The 17,474-nt window shown below is 40.7% G+C and overlaps 1 protein-coding gene and 1 long non-coding RNA gene across 2 annotated transcripts; both read right to left on the reverse strand.

Annotated features, from left to right (window-relative positions):
• Positions 1 to 3,370: 3,370 nt before the first annotated feature.
• Positions 3,371 to 13,394, reverse strand: klhl18 (kelch-like family member 18). Its single transcript, XM_028978017.1, has 10 exons — positions 13,080 to 13,394; positions 11,064 to 11,194; positions 10,840 to 10,980; positions 9,816 to 10,014; positions 6,754 to 6,914; positions 6,490 to 6,626; positions 6,078 to 6,300; positions 5,842 to 5,946; positions 5,616 to 5,727; positions 3,371 to 4,414 (listed from the first exon to the last, which is right to left on the reverse strand). Exons 1-10 carry the CDS (start codon positions 13,212 to 13,214, stop codon positions 4,028 to 4,030), a joined length of 1,731 nt encoding a protein of 576 aa, XP_028833850.1. The 5' UTR covers positions 13,215 to 13,394; the 3' UTR covers positions 3,371 to 4,027.
• Positions 13,395 to 14,881: 1,487 nt separating this feature from the next.
• Positions 14,882 to 17,456, reverse strand: LOC114787503 (uncharacterized). The gene is made up of 3 exons (XR_003749407.1): positions 17,431 to 17,456; positions 16,269 to 16,351; positions 14,882 to 14,922 (listed from the first exon to the last, which is right to left on the reverse strand). It is a non-coding gene; the product is annotated as an uncharacterized LOC114787503 (long non-coding RNA).
• Positions 17,457 to 17,474: the final 18 nt, after the last annotated feature.

Raw genomic sequence — 17,474 nt, forward strand, 5'->3', positions numbered from 1 at the left:
TAAATTTATGTTGCATAAAGTAACACAATTCATAAATGTATAACCTCATAGGTCAGCACATCAAACTGACTTACAAAAAAAAACATTTTACTCACTTTTGTTGTAACATTCACGGTCTTTCTCCCATCAAGACCTGATCTGTTCCATGGTAAAGTTCTCTGCAATTGCCATAAATTACATGAATTCCGGTATTCCTACTCCCTCTGTATTTAATGTGAAATTTATTCTACTTAGGCAACAAAGACATCAGAGGGTTTATTATTGTGATTCACACGCATTCAAATAATGATATTTATTATTATACTTAAAACCAAGATTATGCAACAAAGAGTATCATATTAATAATATATATACTATTACCATATGTCTCATATAATAGTATATTAAGTCTCAGGAAAAACTCATTCTTCTTTTGATACTTCCTATGAAATTATTTTACATTTTGACAAATAATCTACAAAAAACATGAAAAAAAGAAGTTAAATCGCATACCTGAGCTTTTAAATTTTCATTCCCTTTTATTGTTCCTGTTAAAGTGAAATCCAAAAGTACCAGAGCAATTATCAGAAGTGTCCCTTTCATGGTGACAGTGTTCTGACAGTGTGAACCAGTGATGGGGCGAGAGTGCTCACACTCCCTTATACCACAGCACAGAGAACTGTGGCAGACTGGGCGTGTCTACAGGGTCATTAAGTGAGGATCTAGGAATGAGCAATTATATTCTGGTTTTCTGGGATTGTAACAAAGGAGTTGAGAATAGAAAATACACACTATTTCTTTCTTCATTTATTGGTCTTTTTCTCTCAAGGCAATTTTGAACATACATATAAAAAAACTGGAATGTGACAATGGACCTGGAAATCTTTATTTCTCTATGGGCAGTTTCTGATCAATGAATTCAGTAATGCAAAAAGAACAGAGGAGAATTTTTAGATCGTCAAACCAATCTCCTCAACAAGCTCTTCCATATCAAAAAGAGGTAGATAAAGATGAAAGAAGAAAAAAAAAAAAAAAAAGTCCACTATATTTCAAGCATTCTAAACATACATCACACAGTAATATTTAAGGATTTCAAGAGTTATTATTGGGTTAAAAAGAAACATAACCTGACAATAAATAAAATCTGTGGTCCAGTACCAAAACAATTGTTAATAAAAAACCTGCACCATGAGCGGAAGCAAATACAAAACATTATACACTATCAGTTGAAAGCAATGTAGCAATATACAGTCCATACTTTAAATTCACAGTAAGACATTAAAACTATTTAGATCATTCTGTAAGAAATGTCTGGAGTGGGACGCTATAAAGTCCCTTTTGTCCACTTTCTAGATCCAGTGGAAGCAGCACTGCATCTGGTTGAACAGATATGGCCCACAGGTCACCTCCCAGGGTCGACTCTGCTGTTAGCCCAGCTCACCTTGGTGAAGCAATGTCAATGTTTTTGGTATCCCTGTGAGGAGACTGCTCCACACACCCAACACAAGCATAGAGACAAGTCAACCATGAGGTAAAATTGCTGGTCTCTTACCAGGCAATGCTTATTTGGGACACAGCAATGCCAAATATATATGTATTTGTTCCTGGTTGGGTTGTAAACAAAGTTCCAGGTAATCTACTGTCCTACCAGTTTAAGGTTTAACCCTGATTTCTCAAACACCCCTGTAGGACCATGACATTATATCAGATTACTGCTGAATTTTTAATATGTTGGCGGGCAGATAAGCAGGAACAGGGTTTGGTTTTCCTCTTCTAGGTGAAAAATACAGGCTCCCCTGCCATATAAAATGTAAAAAATATATTTTATAATGTACCCCTTGATATTTTATGATTCTCTGCTGTTTATCCAGACACAAAATAAGACAATGGCACCAAAGTTGGATAATAGACTCCAGCAGTGTGCATTTTCAGATCTCTAACACACCCGGTTCCAGTCATCAGCATGTTATCAAGCCTGTCATTGGATAAAACTCAGTCTTTGACCTTTCAAACCTACCATTTCAGAATCTTCTTTTAGTTGGACAGTGTTTATTTCTAATAATAATCTTAAGAATTTAGTAAACCAACTAAGAATTGCACTTGAATCCTGCAGAACCACAGGGGGATAAGATTATCCACTCCTAATTTAGACAATCATGCAATAATAAAGGTGTGGCCAAAATAAAATGATTTGCAATTCAGTTGAAATCTACAAAGTACATTGTGGCCAAAATATGTAAATGTGACATGTTGTGTGAACAAAGAACATTCCTGTTATTCTCTCAAATACACTGCTCAAAAAAATAAAGGAAACACTTAAACAACACAATGTAACTCCAAGTCAATCACACTTCTGTGAAACCAAACTATACACTTAGGAAGCAACACTGATTGACAATGCTGTTGTGCAAATGGAATAGAAAACAGGTGGAAATTATAGGCTATTGGCAAGACATCCCCAATAAAGGCGTGGTTCTGCAGGTGGTGACCACAGACCACTTCTCAGTTCGTATTACTTTCTGGCTGGTGTTTTGGTCATGTTTGAATGCTGACGGTGCTTTTACTCTAGTGGTAGCTTCAGACGGAGTCTACAACCAATACAAGCGGCTCAGGTAGTGCAGCTCATCCAGGATGGCACATCAATGCGAGCTGTGGCAAGTAGGTTTGCTGTGTCTGTCAGCATAGTGTCCAGAGAATGGAGGCGCTACCAGGAGACAGACCAGCACATCAGGAGATGTGGAGGAGGCCGTAGGAGGGCAACAACCCAGCTGCCGGACCGCTACCTCCACCTTTGTGCAAGGAGGAACAGGAGAACTGATAGAGCCCTGAAAAATGACCTCCAGTAGGCCACAAATGTGCGATCAGAAACAGACTCCATGAGGGTGGTATGAGGGCCTGACAAATTCTCCACTAGCGCACTGGGCTATTCACAGATGAAAGCAGGTTCACACTGAGCACGTGACAGAGTCTGGAGACGTCGTGGAGAACATTCTGCTGCCTGCAACATCCTCCAGCATGACCCTGTTTGGCAGTGGGTCAGTAATTGTGTGGGGTGGCATTTCTTTAGAAGCCCACACAGCCCTTCAAGTGCTCCCCAGCCTGACTGCCATTAGGTATCGAGATGAGATCCTCAGACCCCCTGTGAGACCATATGCTGGTGCGATTGGCCCTGGGTTCCTCCTAATGCAAGATACTGCTATGTGGAGGCCACACACACTACATTTGAACTTGTTTTACATCAAAGTTTGATCAGCCTGTAGTGTGTTTTTCCACTTTAATTTGTGACTGGAAATCCAAATCCAAAATTTCATTGGTTGATTAATGATTAATTAGATTTCAATCATTAATTTTTGTGTGATTTTTGTTGTCAGCACATTCAACTAACAAAGTATTTAATAAGAATATTTCATTTATTCAGATCTAGGATGTCTTATTTTTGTGTTCTCTTTATTTTTCTGAGCAGTGTATATTCCTAAATAAATGCTTTCTCTCCCAATAATATTCAGTGGTTTCACTTGGACTGTACCATAAAAAAATTAAGATTCCAGTAAAGATTCACATAATTCATGCCAGAAACTACCAACACACAAAATATGCTCCCAGGTGGACAGACAGACAGAACCACACACACACTCACAGTGTGCTTCATGCTCGAAAACGCTAACAGTCTGTTTCTGATCCGAACAGTAAGCAGCACTGTGCATAGACGCCCACATTGTTCCCAAATGAGACACTTAGATCAGTCCCATGTGTTTTACAATTCACTAAGATTATGTGGACCATCATGGATAAAGTTGGTCCTGTTGAAAAAAGGGAAAAACTCCATATGCAGAAGTTTCCAAAATCCCCCACACATCACCTGTCAGCAATGAGCACAGAGCTCACATACCAGATAAAAAAAAGAAAAGAAAATCCTGTGACCCAGTTTGGTCATCTTTTGACAGATTCACTGTAAAACTGTAGTACTTAGAATGCAAAAGATATCTGATCACCCAATATAAAAAATATTTAAAACAATGAAAAAAAAAAAATCTGTCTTTTCGGGAGGCTAAGCAGGTTGAAGGGGTATACAGCCCACCCCAACGCCTCCCTCATGGCATACCATAGGGGCCATAAATGTCCAGTGGTTGGTTTCAGGGTCATACATCTCCACAGAATTGAGGTTGGATTGTCCATCATATCCCCCAACAGCGTAGAGCCGGCCACAGTTGACCACCAGAGAGACTCTGCTCCTACGCGTGTTCATGGCCACCAGGTGGCTCCACTGATCAGAGACTGAGTTGTACACCTCTGCAACACTCAGAAATCCAGAGCCGTCGTAACCGCCAACCACATACATCAGGCTGCCCAGAGCTGCAGCGCCATGTCGACAGCGTTTATTCATCATCCCGGCAACAGGGTGCCACAGCGCAGTGTGGTGATTGTAGTATTCCACCTGGCCAATTAATAATAAAAAAAAAAGAAATTAAGAACTGCATTAAAGAAACTTAGTTTTTTTTTTTTTTGCAGCCAAAAAGTAAAAAACATTTATGCATGGATGTGGCAACAGATGAAATGCATCCTTGTTGGTAACTGTAGCGCGATATGAGCCAGCCCCCGCCCCGCGTAACACAGTCAAAACAACATGGCAGCGTGTAGCAGAGATGCTGCCAATTTATTCTGTCGAAAAGCGAGGCTTTAATCACATGCTGAAAGTATTAGATGCGAGGTGCGTTGTCCCCAGTCGCAAGTATTTCGCCGATGTAGCGCTGCCTCACCTGTACAATACAACTCGGGAGAAGATCCACAGTGAGCTGGAGGAGATGCAGTTTTACTCAGCCACAAAGCACGTGTTTCGTTGTTATAGATAAAAGTTTACATTTGTTCATTCTTTGAGCAGGCTATATGTCTGCCACAGGCATGTTTCATTTTTTATATTCACACTATACTGAGAAGAGTTTTTTTTTTTTTTATTGTAATGTTATATGTTACAAAATTTGTAATTATCTGATTTTTTTTAACAGAAAATTTAAGCTACTGTGAAGCTGTTGCACTTTTGCTAAAACCTGGGTTAAAGCTTGAAATTGTTGAATGACAGAGCCTCATTTACTTTTTGTTTTGGGATTCTACGCATTTTTGAGGACAATCATCACAATGACACTATATCTGATGTCTGCAGCCATTTTTTAAGTGCATTGGGAAAAATAAAATCAAAAATCAAATCGAAACTCAAATTTTTCTTTAAAAATCTAAGATTTTTTTTTTTAGGCAAAATCGCCCAGCCCTACACCTGACCCTCTTTTTGTTCTAGAAATGTGTTCTTACATCTATTCTTCAGTGGGTGCTCCATTGCTGGTGTTTGTGGGAGATTTGAATATAATGAAACAGGCTTTAAATGGATTTTGTGTTTCTGTAGAATGTCAGCTGAAAGGGAAGTTCCCTTTAGTATTGGCAGTAGTTCTGTTCATACGTTTCTGGTTATTTTGTCTACATCTTAAGTGGCTTTGCCCCTCTGACACTGTTCTCAATTTCCAGTCCTATTTGAATTTTTATGAAAACAATGTCAAGGAAATTTTTAATAGTGTTTTCTGTCTGTTACGAGTAATGGGATTTATGCTCAAAATATATTGTGATGGATTGAAGTGGCTGTTGCTCACCGAGTTAAAGATCTGAAGACCGTCATGCCCTCCGGACACAAATATCCTGCCTTCAAATACCGTTACACCAGCAGCGCTGCGACTTGCATTCATTTCTGTCACAAATGTCCACCTGAATACACAGAGACACAATATTCAGACAAATGCTAGACACAAGCTAAAAACAAGCTAGATTTTGGAGGCATTTACTTGCTTCTCTCATAAGATGAAGAAACAAAACAACAACCTGTCAGTCTCTGGTGAGTAGCACTCAACTGAATTGAGAGATGATTTCCCATCGTACCCTCCGCACACATAAATGTGTCCGTCAACCACAACTGTTCCCATTGCACTATAGACAGAGAATATGCTCATATGAGTTTAGTCCTTTAGTAAAGATCCCTGATGGAAAAACTGTACATTAAATAATTCTATGAAAATCAGCACGCTTCTAATTAAACCTTCCACCCTCACCCCTCTCACCTCCGCTGACTGTTCATGCTAGCCACCCGTGCCCACGTATCCGTTTCTGGATTGTACACTTCAACTGTGCTGAGCCGCGATTGACCGTCATAGCCTCCGATGGCATACAGGAGTCCGTTCAGTACAGCCACACCCACTCGGCTGCGGGCAGTGCTCATTTGCCGGCAGCGTTCCCAGCAGTTCCCAATCGGATCAAACATTTCCACTATGTGTAACGAATCCCCTGGGGGAAAAAGGAAAGATGCGCATGAATTATATCTACATAGGTATGTAGTCTGTACTCTTTAGAAAAGGTCTAAAGAGGAGCCTTCTGATCAAATAAAACTTTCTTTTGAAAAAGATCACAGCACACAGATGCATCATGTCTTTGAGATATGCATTAATCAGTATGGAACATTATGAGTGACATCACCTGCACTATTCAGACCGCCCACTGCGTAGATGAGTCCAGCGATGGAGGTGCAGCATCGCTGACGTGTCTTATAAGCAGGGAGATGTGGCCGGCGATCTGGCATTAGGTGGTAGTCTTTCGCTTCATCTACTAAATCTCTGCCGTGATACAGACAACAAAGAAGACCAGACATTTCATTTTACACAGGAAGAAAAGCGCTGTAACTCGGTGACTACTTGTCCAAGCACCAACAGTTAAAACGGAGTACAAACAGGCACAACACACCTGCACTTGTGACAGCAGCGCACCAACTCATCCTGCTGCACGCGGTCTGCAAGGAACTGCGGCCGACAGAGGGGCAGCCTGGTCCGGGACAGCAGCTCGGGGAGGCAGGGCTCCCGCTCCTCCTTCTGATGCCTCACCCAGGCGAGGACAGCCTCAAACACCTGGTCGGGCAGATCATGAGTCACATGACAGAGGGACACAACTAGGGGGTGTGTCGAGCAGAGGCGGACCGTAGCAAAGCAAATGTAATTCGATACTGTACTTGAGAAGGTTTTTATTAAAGTATTTCCCTTTATCTTGAAATATGTCATTCCATTTTACCTATGAGTTATTACATAGTGACAAGCGTTCTTATCTTATAACCCCCCACCCCCGGGTGACTTAATAACTAATTAGTTTTCCCCACACACATACACACACACACACAATCTGTGCAGCTCCACCCTGTGATGTTTTGGTTTGCTGAATGTTGGCGTGAGTCTACAACTTTTTAAACAAATGTTAATAGAAAGGTATTAGACATTAAATTTATAGATCAGGTCTATAGTTACATCAAATTGTTTTAATTACAATTACGAATGTTATTTAGTTTAATCTTGACAATAGAGGCCTTGATTGGAATCTTTGTATTGTTCTCTTACAAAGTGATTGCCTATAACCGTTTTCAAAAGAAAACGCCTAATTTCTATGCTGTGACTGAGTTGATGAAACGCTGAAACGCTGACATTTACAGTAGAACAGTAATGTCAGTTCAATTCTTTACCTTCGGTCACTGCAGTGAAATTAGACATTTTGGTTAGAAAAGTTACTAGTCGTTACAGGCCAACATTTTTCTTCTCATTGTAGCAAATCCACACAGGCGTACGAGACCTTAACTCTTGTATTTCAAATCATCATGTGACCATGTGGAAAATTTATGGCATGTATCGTGATGCATCGACATCAAGGCATTGATAATCATAATTGAATCGAATCGTGCACATTCTTATATATTCCTAAAATCATTGAATAATTTGCATTTTACTAATTGAACTGTGAATCAGACAAACTCTCAGTTCAGCACAATTTATCGTAGGCTTCTGCAATTGGCGTCTTAAATATACGCTGTGTATTGTTTTGGAGTGCATGATTCATACAAAACTCTCTTTTTTTATGCAAACGTTACACTCGGGAGAAAATGTCATGTGTTTAGCTGTCTTCATATAGCAAAGTGTTAAAAACATGTGCAGGTAGTCAGTCCAGTTCTAATTCTAAATATCAGATGTGTATTTTTTTATTGATTATGTCATCAAATACACCACTTGGCCCTCGACTCTACTGGACTGCACTACCACCTACTGGGGAAAAAGATGAAGCAAGGACAACTCAAACACAAGGATAAATACTTCATAATAATTCAGTCTCATGTTATTTATAAAATGTTGGGTGGTAGATGCCTAGTGGGTAACACACTCGCCTAAGAACCAGAAGACCCAGGTTCAAATCCCACTTACTACCATTGTGTCCTTGAGCAAGACACTTAACTCTAAGATGCTCCAGGGGGGACTAATTGTTGTAGGCAAAATGGGTTGTGAAGCAGCTCCAAATTCTCTAAAGTCATTAAAGCTCCGTGCAAACTCAGTTTGTCAGTAAAGTGCATACTACATTACAGGATCTGTATTTGTGTGTTATCAGCACGTTATCATATCACCAGGCCATAATAATAGATCTTTTTTTTATGTCATTTGGAAGTCTCAGTACCTTTTACAAAGAATCAAGCCTGAATCTGTGCCTAAATTCACAATTTACTAAACAGGCATGGGAGAGGAATCTTGGCATTAAATTTGATGACTCCCACTGTGAAGAGGTTTGTTACCAGGCAAGGTCTATTTTCATTTGTAATCAAACTAAATCTCAGCAGTTCAAAATTCTATATTGACTATTCACACCTACTCTCAAAAAAAATAAAACGTCACATGGTACAAAAACTATGCGAGAGAAAGATTATTTAATCAGATTTTGAAATTTCATCAGCTTTTGAATTTCAAACATTGATTTTTCTTTTGGATTTGAAAATGTTTCTGAATATTTTTCCTCTACAATTTTGCTGTAAATAAATGTAGTATATAATTTCCAATGCCAATAAGCAAGACAATTTTAAATAATATTATTCAGCTTGTTCAAATTCAGACGCACAGTGCATTCATGATCATGATCATTAATCAAGATCGTATAAATGCCCAGTTAGCAAACATAAAAATACGACACCTTGTAGAATTTCTGAGTCTGCTTGGAGTTCATGTGAGGATGCTTTTGTATCAGGTGCTGCAACATTTTACGCACACCGTTATCTTAATTCTGCCATTGCCATAGAGTGTAAAAAAAAATCTCGGAAATCGAAGAAAATTTGAACTGGAGGCTGGTTATAACATTGTGTGTTCTGCAAATGCTAGGACGGTTGGTTCATGAGGAAAATTTAAGAAAAAATTACTGTAAGTTAAATAGGTTGGTCATTTGTTTATGGAACATTTATACAATGTTTTTTTTTCTTGTAACTGATTTTTGTGGTTTTTAAATGTTCTTTTGCAATGATTTTGCCTGTTTGGGTTTTTGCTAATTGATTGTGATTGAGTGGTGCCATGGAAAACACTAAAAAAAATTTAATCTCTTTTAACCTCTGACAGACCCACAGTTCTGTTTGGCAGAACATGACTTCATGTTGATGCCACCACAATGCATGAGAAATAGTCATATTTTAATATTACACAATCTCATAAAATCCCTAGACACAACAGGTTTTAATAAAATCTCATGTCTGACGGCATTCAATGAATGGCACATTTCCAAAATGTTAAGATGGAACTATTGACATGCAAATCCAATTACCAGACTCCCCTGGTTGGGGATAGTTTGTAGGAATGTGGGGGACAGGTTTGTACTTTTTAAGTGGTGAAAAAGCCTTTCAAAGGTGTGTGGGGCTAATGGGTGGTGGCTGTGCTGTAGCCACTTATTACTGTGATGTTCCAATGAATGTGATTTACACATCAAACACCTCGGACCGCTCGGAATCCCTTTGCACCAACCTGCTCTTCCGCCTTGATGTTCAGTTCATCACAACCCACCAGCTCCAGAACATCCTCGGCCCGGAGGTTCAGAAACTCCTCAGACAAAGACACATCTACAAAGTGCTGGTGCACAAAGCTGTTGGCTGAATCATACAGTGTGGTGCACATCATGGCTTCAGCAAACTGGCGGACACCCAAACAGTTTTTTGGGTGAAGCCTGTAAAAAAGGAAAATGCAGTCAACTCAAATGAAACCACAGATTATCACTCAGATGGCACTTCAGTAGAGAAAAAAAAAATCAATGTGTTTTTTCATAAGATTGTTACAAAAATAAAGAGGGCTGCACTTTAAATTTCAAACTGAAATTGCTACCAGGCTATATGATCAACACATTTTGGAATATGTATTCTGTATAACACACATTTTGCTAAGGCAGCTCTGGCCCAATTAGATAGTATGAATAGTACTAATTGAGATATTTATAGGGGTGTTGAAATTTATCATATAATCGAAGCTTTGCGATGCAGACGTGGACAATTCAACATAATCGATCATATCATAATGATGTTTAGTGATTTTGTTTTGGCGGCACTATAAAACCCCTCGATAAAAAGTAGTGCCGATACTGACTGTGGCTGCCTGATCTGTATACATCACCACTCCGGGTAGTGGTTTCACACTCCACACCATGACGTATTTCTGCACGACCAATAGAATCAAAGCAGGCAGGTGGTCTTTCTGTCACTTCGAAACACATACATGAAGCGGGAATGGAGGAAAAACTGACCTTAACAGTCTCTGAGTGTACAAATACAAGGGTTAACTCTTGTATTTAAAAGCATCATGTGACCATGTGACCGTGACGCATCGATATCAAGGCATTGATAATGGTAATCGAATCGAATAGAGACCAGTGACGGTTCACACCTCTGGATATTTATCACAAAAAATTATCAAAGATAAATAATCTGATATGATCCCAACATAGGCACAAAGAAACAAGTTGCTGTAGTCATGAGTGTGTAACAGCAGACACACACACCTCTCCTGCAGGAATGAGCAGCAGGCATCCTTGACATTTTGCAGCTGCAGGAAACTGGCTCCTATTAGCAGAGCCTGGACATTCTGTTGGTCAATCGCCACATGGCCATTATAGGCAAAGTTGATCAGGGCCTCCAGAGCACTTTCAATGAAGACCAGAGAAATTATGATTATTTGTGAATGGGGCAAACCATAAAACCTTATTTTAAAATGAAATCTGCTTACCTAGGATCCATGCCTTGCATTACAATCTCATCTTGTTTGCACTCAACCATGTCATTCGTGAACATTGCATGAAAGTATGGAATGGAAGCAGCCAGGACAATTCTGTGCGCACTGAACTTGTGATCCCCCACCTGCAACACACACAGAGATTGCTCTACACATGAATGGCTGCGAAACGCACCAGAGATCAATTTAATCCAATCAATCAATTTGAGATAGTGAACAGAGCAGAACATACATGCCTGGCTGAGGGATTGTTAAAAGTGGACTTTAAAGATAATAGGAGGTCAGTACAGCACATATTTGCTGACTTGGTTTTTGAGGCTTTTGTGGACGTGAAGGGCATGAAAGTAGGGCAATGAGACGAGTGGGTGAGACAGATAGCCTTAGAGAGGATTAAGTCCATCCTATTAGGAAGAGGTCATAATATTGCTACAGATAATCACCGTACTTGGGGCAGGCCTTGATCCTCCAATGAGCAGCTGTGTACTCGAAGAAACGTTCTTTCGTTTCACTATGTACTCGCTAACCTGTATGTAGCTGAAATGACAGGTACAGACCATAAAAGATGGTCTTTAAGACTTCAAAGGACATGTTTAAATGTAAATGAGCTCATGAATTAGTAGGTCCAAGTTAACAATGTTATAGTCTGTAGCAGGCAGATTATAAAGTGCATAATGATCAATTGTTAACCACGAAGAACCAGAACTATGAACCAGAAGACCAGTCACAGGTTCTAACCTCACTTACTACCATTGTGTCCCTGAGTAAGACACTTAACCCAGAATGTCTCCAGGGGGGAGACTGTCCCAGTAAATACTGATTGTAAATCACTCTGGATAAAGCACATGTGTGTGAAATATACAATGTAAATGTGTGCTGCTGTTTATGCTCCATAGGGACATGATCACAATAACTTGTGATAAAATGGTAAATGGGCAGTAACATGACATTATTAAATAACAGATTAAACATACTAGTCACGGATGTAGCCATGACAAAATTTAGACTTGTTTTTTCTCTGCTAGTTTTCAGCATTCAATGCCGGGGAAGTTTTACAGTTTTTATTTAAATGTAAACAAATAAGAGCATCTGCTGACGCACTTTTGTTTTCAGTGTTTAGAGTATTAGGTATGAAGACATTGCAGCTACTATGTACAGTATAAAGCCAAACACTAACAGAATTCAATTCAAGCTTCAAGCAGTGTATGCAAAGCAACCCCCCCAAAAAAAAAATCACTCTATAGCAAAACCATCCAACAGGGAGACGCCACCTGCAAAAGTGACCCAGGGTGACACAGTGTTACAGGCAAGGAGACAGCCCACGGCGTTTTCTTCAGCTTTTCCCCCAAAAAAAGGGAATTCCTCCTCACTCACTGCACAAGAATTCAGTTCCACACAAGCCGGGCGTAACACACCGTCCAATCCCAACAGAGGACTGTTCAGACGTCCAGGATCCCACATATCCTACCACGTCCCCCCGTTCCGTGAATTTCTCAAAGATGCATCTGTGGGGAACACCAGCAATCCCGCAGTGCACACGTAAAATGCATCGTCCCACAATAAAGTCACTTTTTTATGAGCAATGCATGTGGCCAGCGTCACACGCGAGACCCGATGACACTGACACTTGTCCCACCGTGTGTTCTGCAAACTCTAGGACGGAGTCTTGCCTCAACGTTGAAGTTGGGAGCGCCCGTCCGACCCAGAAAACGATACCAGCGAACCCGCACAATCCTGCCGAACGTGAGGCGGCTTCGGATCCCGGCTGTCAGGGACAGACCTGGACCTCAACCTGAACCTGAACCCCCTTCTGCGAGCCGTGACGTCGCCCGAGACGCTCCGTGGAGGAGACGTGTGGCCGTGAAGCGCGACGTTAAGGTGTCACGGCGGACAGGCTGCTGCGGTCAGTCCAGCGCTCCTTCCTCCATCCTCCCCCAGGAACCTGCTAGCTTCATCCTTTGCGGCTAGCCGTATTTAGCTACCAGCTAGCATGCGCCGCCGACACTCACGTACCTTTAAAGTCACGTCGCAAAGTTTCCCTTGCCGTCGAATCTCCTCCATGACCGCGTAGCCGCGACTTGGCAAATCGTGCACAGAGAAATGCATCAAATCTTCCGCTTCTTCGAATATCATGTCACCCATCGTCATTGAGGAAACGGGAAAGGCTTGACTCCCGAAACGCGAAAAAAAGAAGAGGGGGAACTGGTCTTCGCGGGCCGCCGTAGAGTCCAGGACGCCGGCGTCGACCGGAACTGGCCGCGCTGCTCCGTTCGTCTCTTTCGTCCAGGAGCGCAATGGCCGTGAAATGTCGCGTCGCTTTTAAATCGCCGCGATCGGCTTTTATATAGGCGAGTCTCCGTCAGCCGGGAGGCGGATTAAAGCGTTTTATGTCGCCGGCCTCCTGCCTCAACATGGCCGAACGTCTCAGGACGTTTCAGTGATTTCGATGCGAGGCTGAAGTTGTCGTCTTGTTTGGGTTTTTACGCTTGACGTTTAAGGCATTTGGCAGACGCCCTTATCCAGAGCGACTTACAACGTGCTGCCATGTTACCATCGATGAAGTGATCAGTTCTGGTTCACTAGGACCCCCAACCATGAATACAAACTTTTTATTCACGCTGTTGTACTTTTTATGCATAAGTCAGACAACAAGAGGGTTACAAGTTAATCTAAATATTCTCTATAGAGGAAGGTCTTGAGCTGCCATTTGAAAATACTCAGTGACTGAGCTGTTCTGACCTGGAGGGGAAGTTCATTCCACCACCGAGGCGCCAAGACGGAGAAGAGTCTAGATGAGCGTCTTCCTTTTACCTTCAGAGGTGGAGGGACCAGGCGAGCAGTACTGGAGGCTCGGATTATTTTCGTGTCCACCTACAAAAAAAAAAAATAAAGAAAGTGGAGAAGTGCGTAGCCTGCACCGCTTGGTTGATGCATCGTATTCCGTGTATTTGAAAAGAGAACAATGACACTTTTAGGCTTTAATAATTTCATATCATACATTCTGACCACATGCAAACACAATTGATTATTCTTTATGGCCTAACTGTATAATTAAGGATTGTTGTCCTGCTTAATTCCTTACGTGCCAGATCATTTATTTCAGAGCGTCAGCAGGAGTTTAGAGTAAATCAAATGGATTAAGAGAATACAGATTTTCCTGGAATATTACGGTGCCGTTTTTTTTTTTTAATTATAACAGCGATAATCATGTGCTTATACTGACTAAAACCAACTACCAGAGTCAATTTTGGGGGGGAATATTCTGGTGGCATTTTTTAATATTATAAGCAATATTTATGAACCCTGGAATATAAAAACCTGGGTGTTAGGCCACTGGACAAATGACAAAAAAAAACATCCTTTTTTGACTGATCAAGTTTGTGTCAGTCCAACAGGATTTTTTAAAATATTAAAAATTATGTAGAACGCTTTGTTGTGTCATTAACACAAAATATGAGTAACCAAGGACAGCACATAATGTGTTAATATTATACATGTTTACACATGGTTGTGTTACCTTTCTTGACCGCTTGTGATCAACTTCCCACAAGCATGGACCTACTCATCTGCATTAACTACCTCCTTCATCTGAATATTTCTATGTGTGAGGTTAGAAGTGACATAATTTTCATGAATGAAATAATTATTTGATCCTTTTTTCAGTATTAGGTGGCAAAACCTTTGTTGGCAATCACAGAAATCAGACATTTCTTGTAGTTGGACTCAAGGGGGATTTTGTCCCACTCCATGGTGACAGTGTTCTTCTCCTGTAGGTCGTTACCTGTATTCTCCTGAAGAAGCTGCTGAAGATGAATCTGCTGAATCTCAGTCTCACTAAATGACAGTAATGAGTGCTCTATGATTAATAAAAAAATAGAAAGTCAATAAAAATCCACAAACAAAATACTGAAACAAATACAGTTTCAGTATTTCAAACTAGTTATACATTTCTTAATTTATTTTTTAATTATAATCGTCATTAATATTAGTATATTTACTATACTGCCATTGACTACCACTGAACTGCTGCAGGATGAAAGTGCAACTGCAACATGGATTAAAGAAAGGTTACAACAGGGTGACGTTTCCAGACATATAACCCATCCTGCTCGCACTAAAATGTCGATTATTTCATAAGCACACATCTGGTCACCCTTGTCAAACCCACTTTTAACCCATCACCCTTAGTGAGCAGTCATGAAAGGTCACCTTGGCGGTTTGGGATTCGAACCGGCAATTTTCCGATTAGGGGTCCACTTCCTTATCCGCTAGACCGCCACTGCCCCATGTCGGATGTCCGATACCCTCCCTGAAACAACCCTCCTCATTTGCAGCACCAAGAATTGTTTCTGTGACGTGCATCCTCATTGGCTTGGTTCTGCTTTTAAAATTACTGTTGTTGTTTAAAAACCAAACCATTAAAAACGAATAAACCATATATAATAATTAATGATAAACATAAGATGACTTTTGCATTCTGGTTGTTTTAGAATAAAGTACATTGAATATCTACAAAATTATTATCACTCTCCTGTCAGTAACCCGTAAGGTTCGACTGGTGGAGCGACACTAAACACAAATGACAGCAAACCACATGAAAAATAAAGAAACCAAAACATTCCCAATCAGTTAAGCACTAAAATTTCAAAGGGCAAAAACGTTCATGCACTTTAGTTTAGTTAAATTACAGAGTTAAATTACCATCCCTATCAGGATCAAGGGACAATTACTCAACCAATTAAGTTCTATACAACAGTCCGGTGCAGCAACTAAACATAACTAAATAAGTAATACATGTATAATGTATGTAAATGTAATAATTCAATAATGTATTTAAAATTAGGGGGGCAGTGGTGGCCTTGCAGGTAAGGAAGCAGACTCGTAACCGAAGGGTTGTGGATTCACAGCTCAAACTGCCAAGGTGCCACTGAGGTCCACTTGAGCAAGGTACTGTCCCCACACACTGCTCCCCAGGTGACTTTCATGGCTGCCCACTGCTGGGTGAGGAACCAGAGGACATATATCGTTGTGTGCTGCGTTGTGTATCACAATGACAAAAACAATCACTTTCTTTTCTATCACGTTCACTTGATTCAATTTTGTCACGGCTGGGTGTAGCTAGGGCCACAGCATTAATTTTATTGCATTTTAATGCAATAAAAAGTATCAACATCAACTGGAAGAGTATCATGATAAGAAGACCTGCCAGGCATTAAGGAGGCTGAAGAGCTTCATTTTGTTTCCATCTTAGAGTCCAGCAAAGCCTTCATACGGTGGAGCTCCTGCTGGGGATGAAGACTGGATTTTGGCAGGCCAACAGATACAGAAAATGGTTTAGTAAAAAACGGCATACCTGCACTGATGTTGAGCTGATCTAGAACTCACATCTCCTTTTGCACTCAGAAAAAAATCATCAAAGACCCAAAGCCACCAAGTCATCCACTGTTCAAGCTGCCATAAGGCAGGCATTCAGTAGATTCCAGGACAATTTCTTCCACCAAGCAACCTTGCTGTTGAACTCAACACACATGCCTCTGTTTGTGCCATATACTGTTCTGCTTTTTTTGCGCACGCCAATGAACCAAATTGTGAGGGGGAAAAATGAAAGGTGTCAACTACCCTGGAGCAGTGGTGGCCTACCGGGTAAGTAAGCGGGCTGGTAATCGGAAGGTCTTTTGTGGCTGCACTGTTCACTAAGGTGATGGGTTAAATGCAGTCAAACGCGTCATGTGTGCCTTGTGCTGTGCTGCAGTGTTTCACAATGACAATCCCTTCACGTTCATCAGCGAGCAGGCGCCACCTAGTGGTGGATATTGAAAGGTGACGGCCACTAAAGGCACAGTGGCAAGTACAGACTTCATAACTCATGTGAGTAATGTGTGCATTGTGTAGTAATGATAATAATAATAATAGTTCACTTAACTTGCACAGAGCTTCATTTATCACAAATATAGGCCCATAATCAAATGTATTGTAGCGTTGGCTCACCGTCTGGCTGAATGCTAGTGTGAGTCCATTCTGGTTGCGGCTGGAGGATAGCATAGGAATGGACTGTGACTATGTAAGTGCTGTTTATTCCCCATTCACACCCGTCGCTACAATATGAACAGTTCAAAGATAATTTATAAAGGCAATTACAGACAATTAGTATTTAGGGGATAACGTGTCCCTCCACATAATTGCAATATTGCACTGCTGACGTTGCAAAATCTTTGTCAGCCTTCAGTGTTTTTTATGTGGTTGCTTTTAAATTGGACATTTTGTTGTGGAAGAAGTTATATAAAGCCCATACTTTATATATATATATATATTTTTTTTTTTTTTATTTTTTTTTTTTATGATGTAGTCCGATTGGGTTTATTACCAGGATCTGAGATGTGCACAGTTTCCAGATCCCTGTGCCTGCAG

The sequence above is a fragment of the Denticeps clupeoides genome, chromosome 4, assembly GCF_900700375.1.
Source record: "Denticeps clupeoides chromosome 4, fDenClu1.1, whole genome shotgun sequence".
NCBI lineage: Eukaryota > Metazoa > Chordata > Actinopteri > Clupeiformes > Denticipitidae > Denticeps > Denticeps clupeoides.

Bases quoted from the DNA above. Each gene is read 5' to 3' on its own strand.
- klhl18 (XM_028978017.1), bottom strand. From the start codon at position 13,214: ATGACGATGGGTGACATGATATTCGAAGAAGCGGAAGATTTGATGCAT. The intron at 10,015-10,839 runs GTGTGTGTGTCT...CCTTTTTTACAG, and splicing joins TGCTCATTCCTGCAGGAGAG to GCTTCACCCAAAAAACTGTT. The intron at 4,415-5,615 runs GTGAGCAACAGC...TTAATTGGCCAG, and splicing joins GTCTTCAGATCTTTAACTCG to GTGGAATACTACAATCACCA.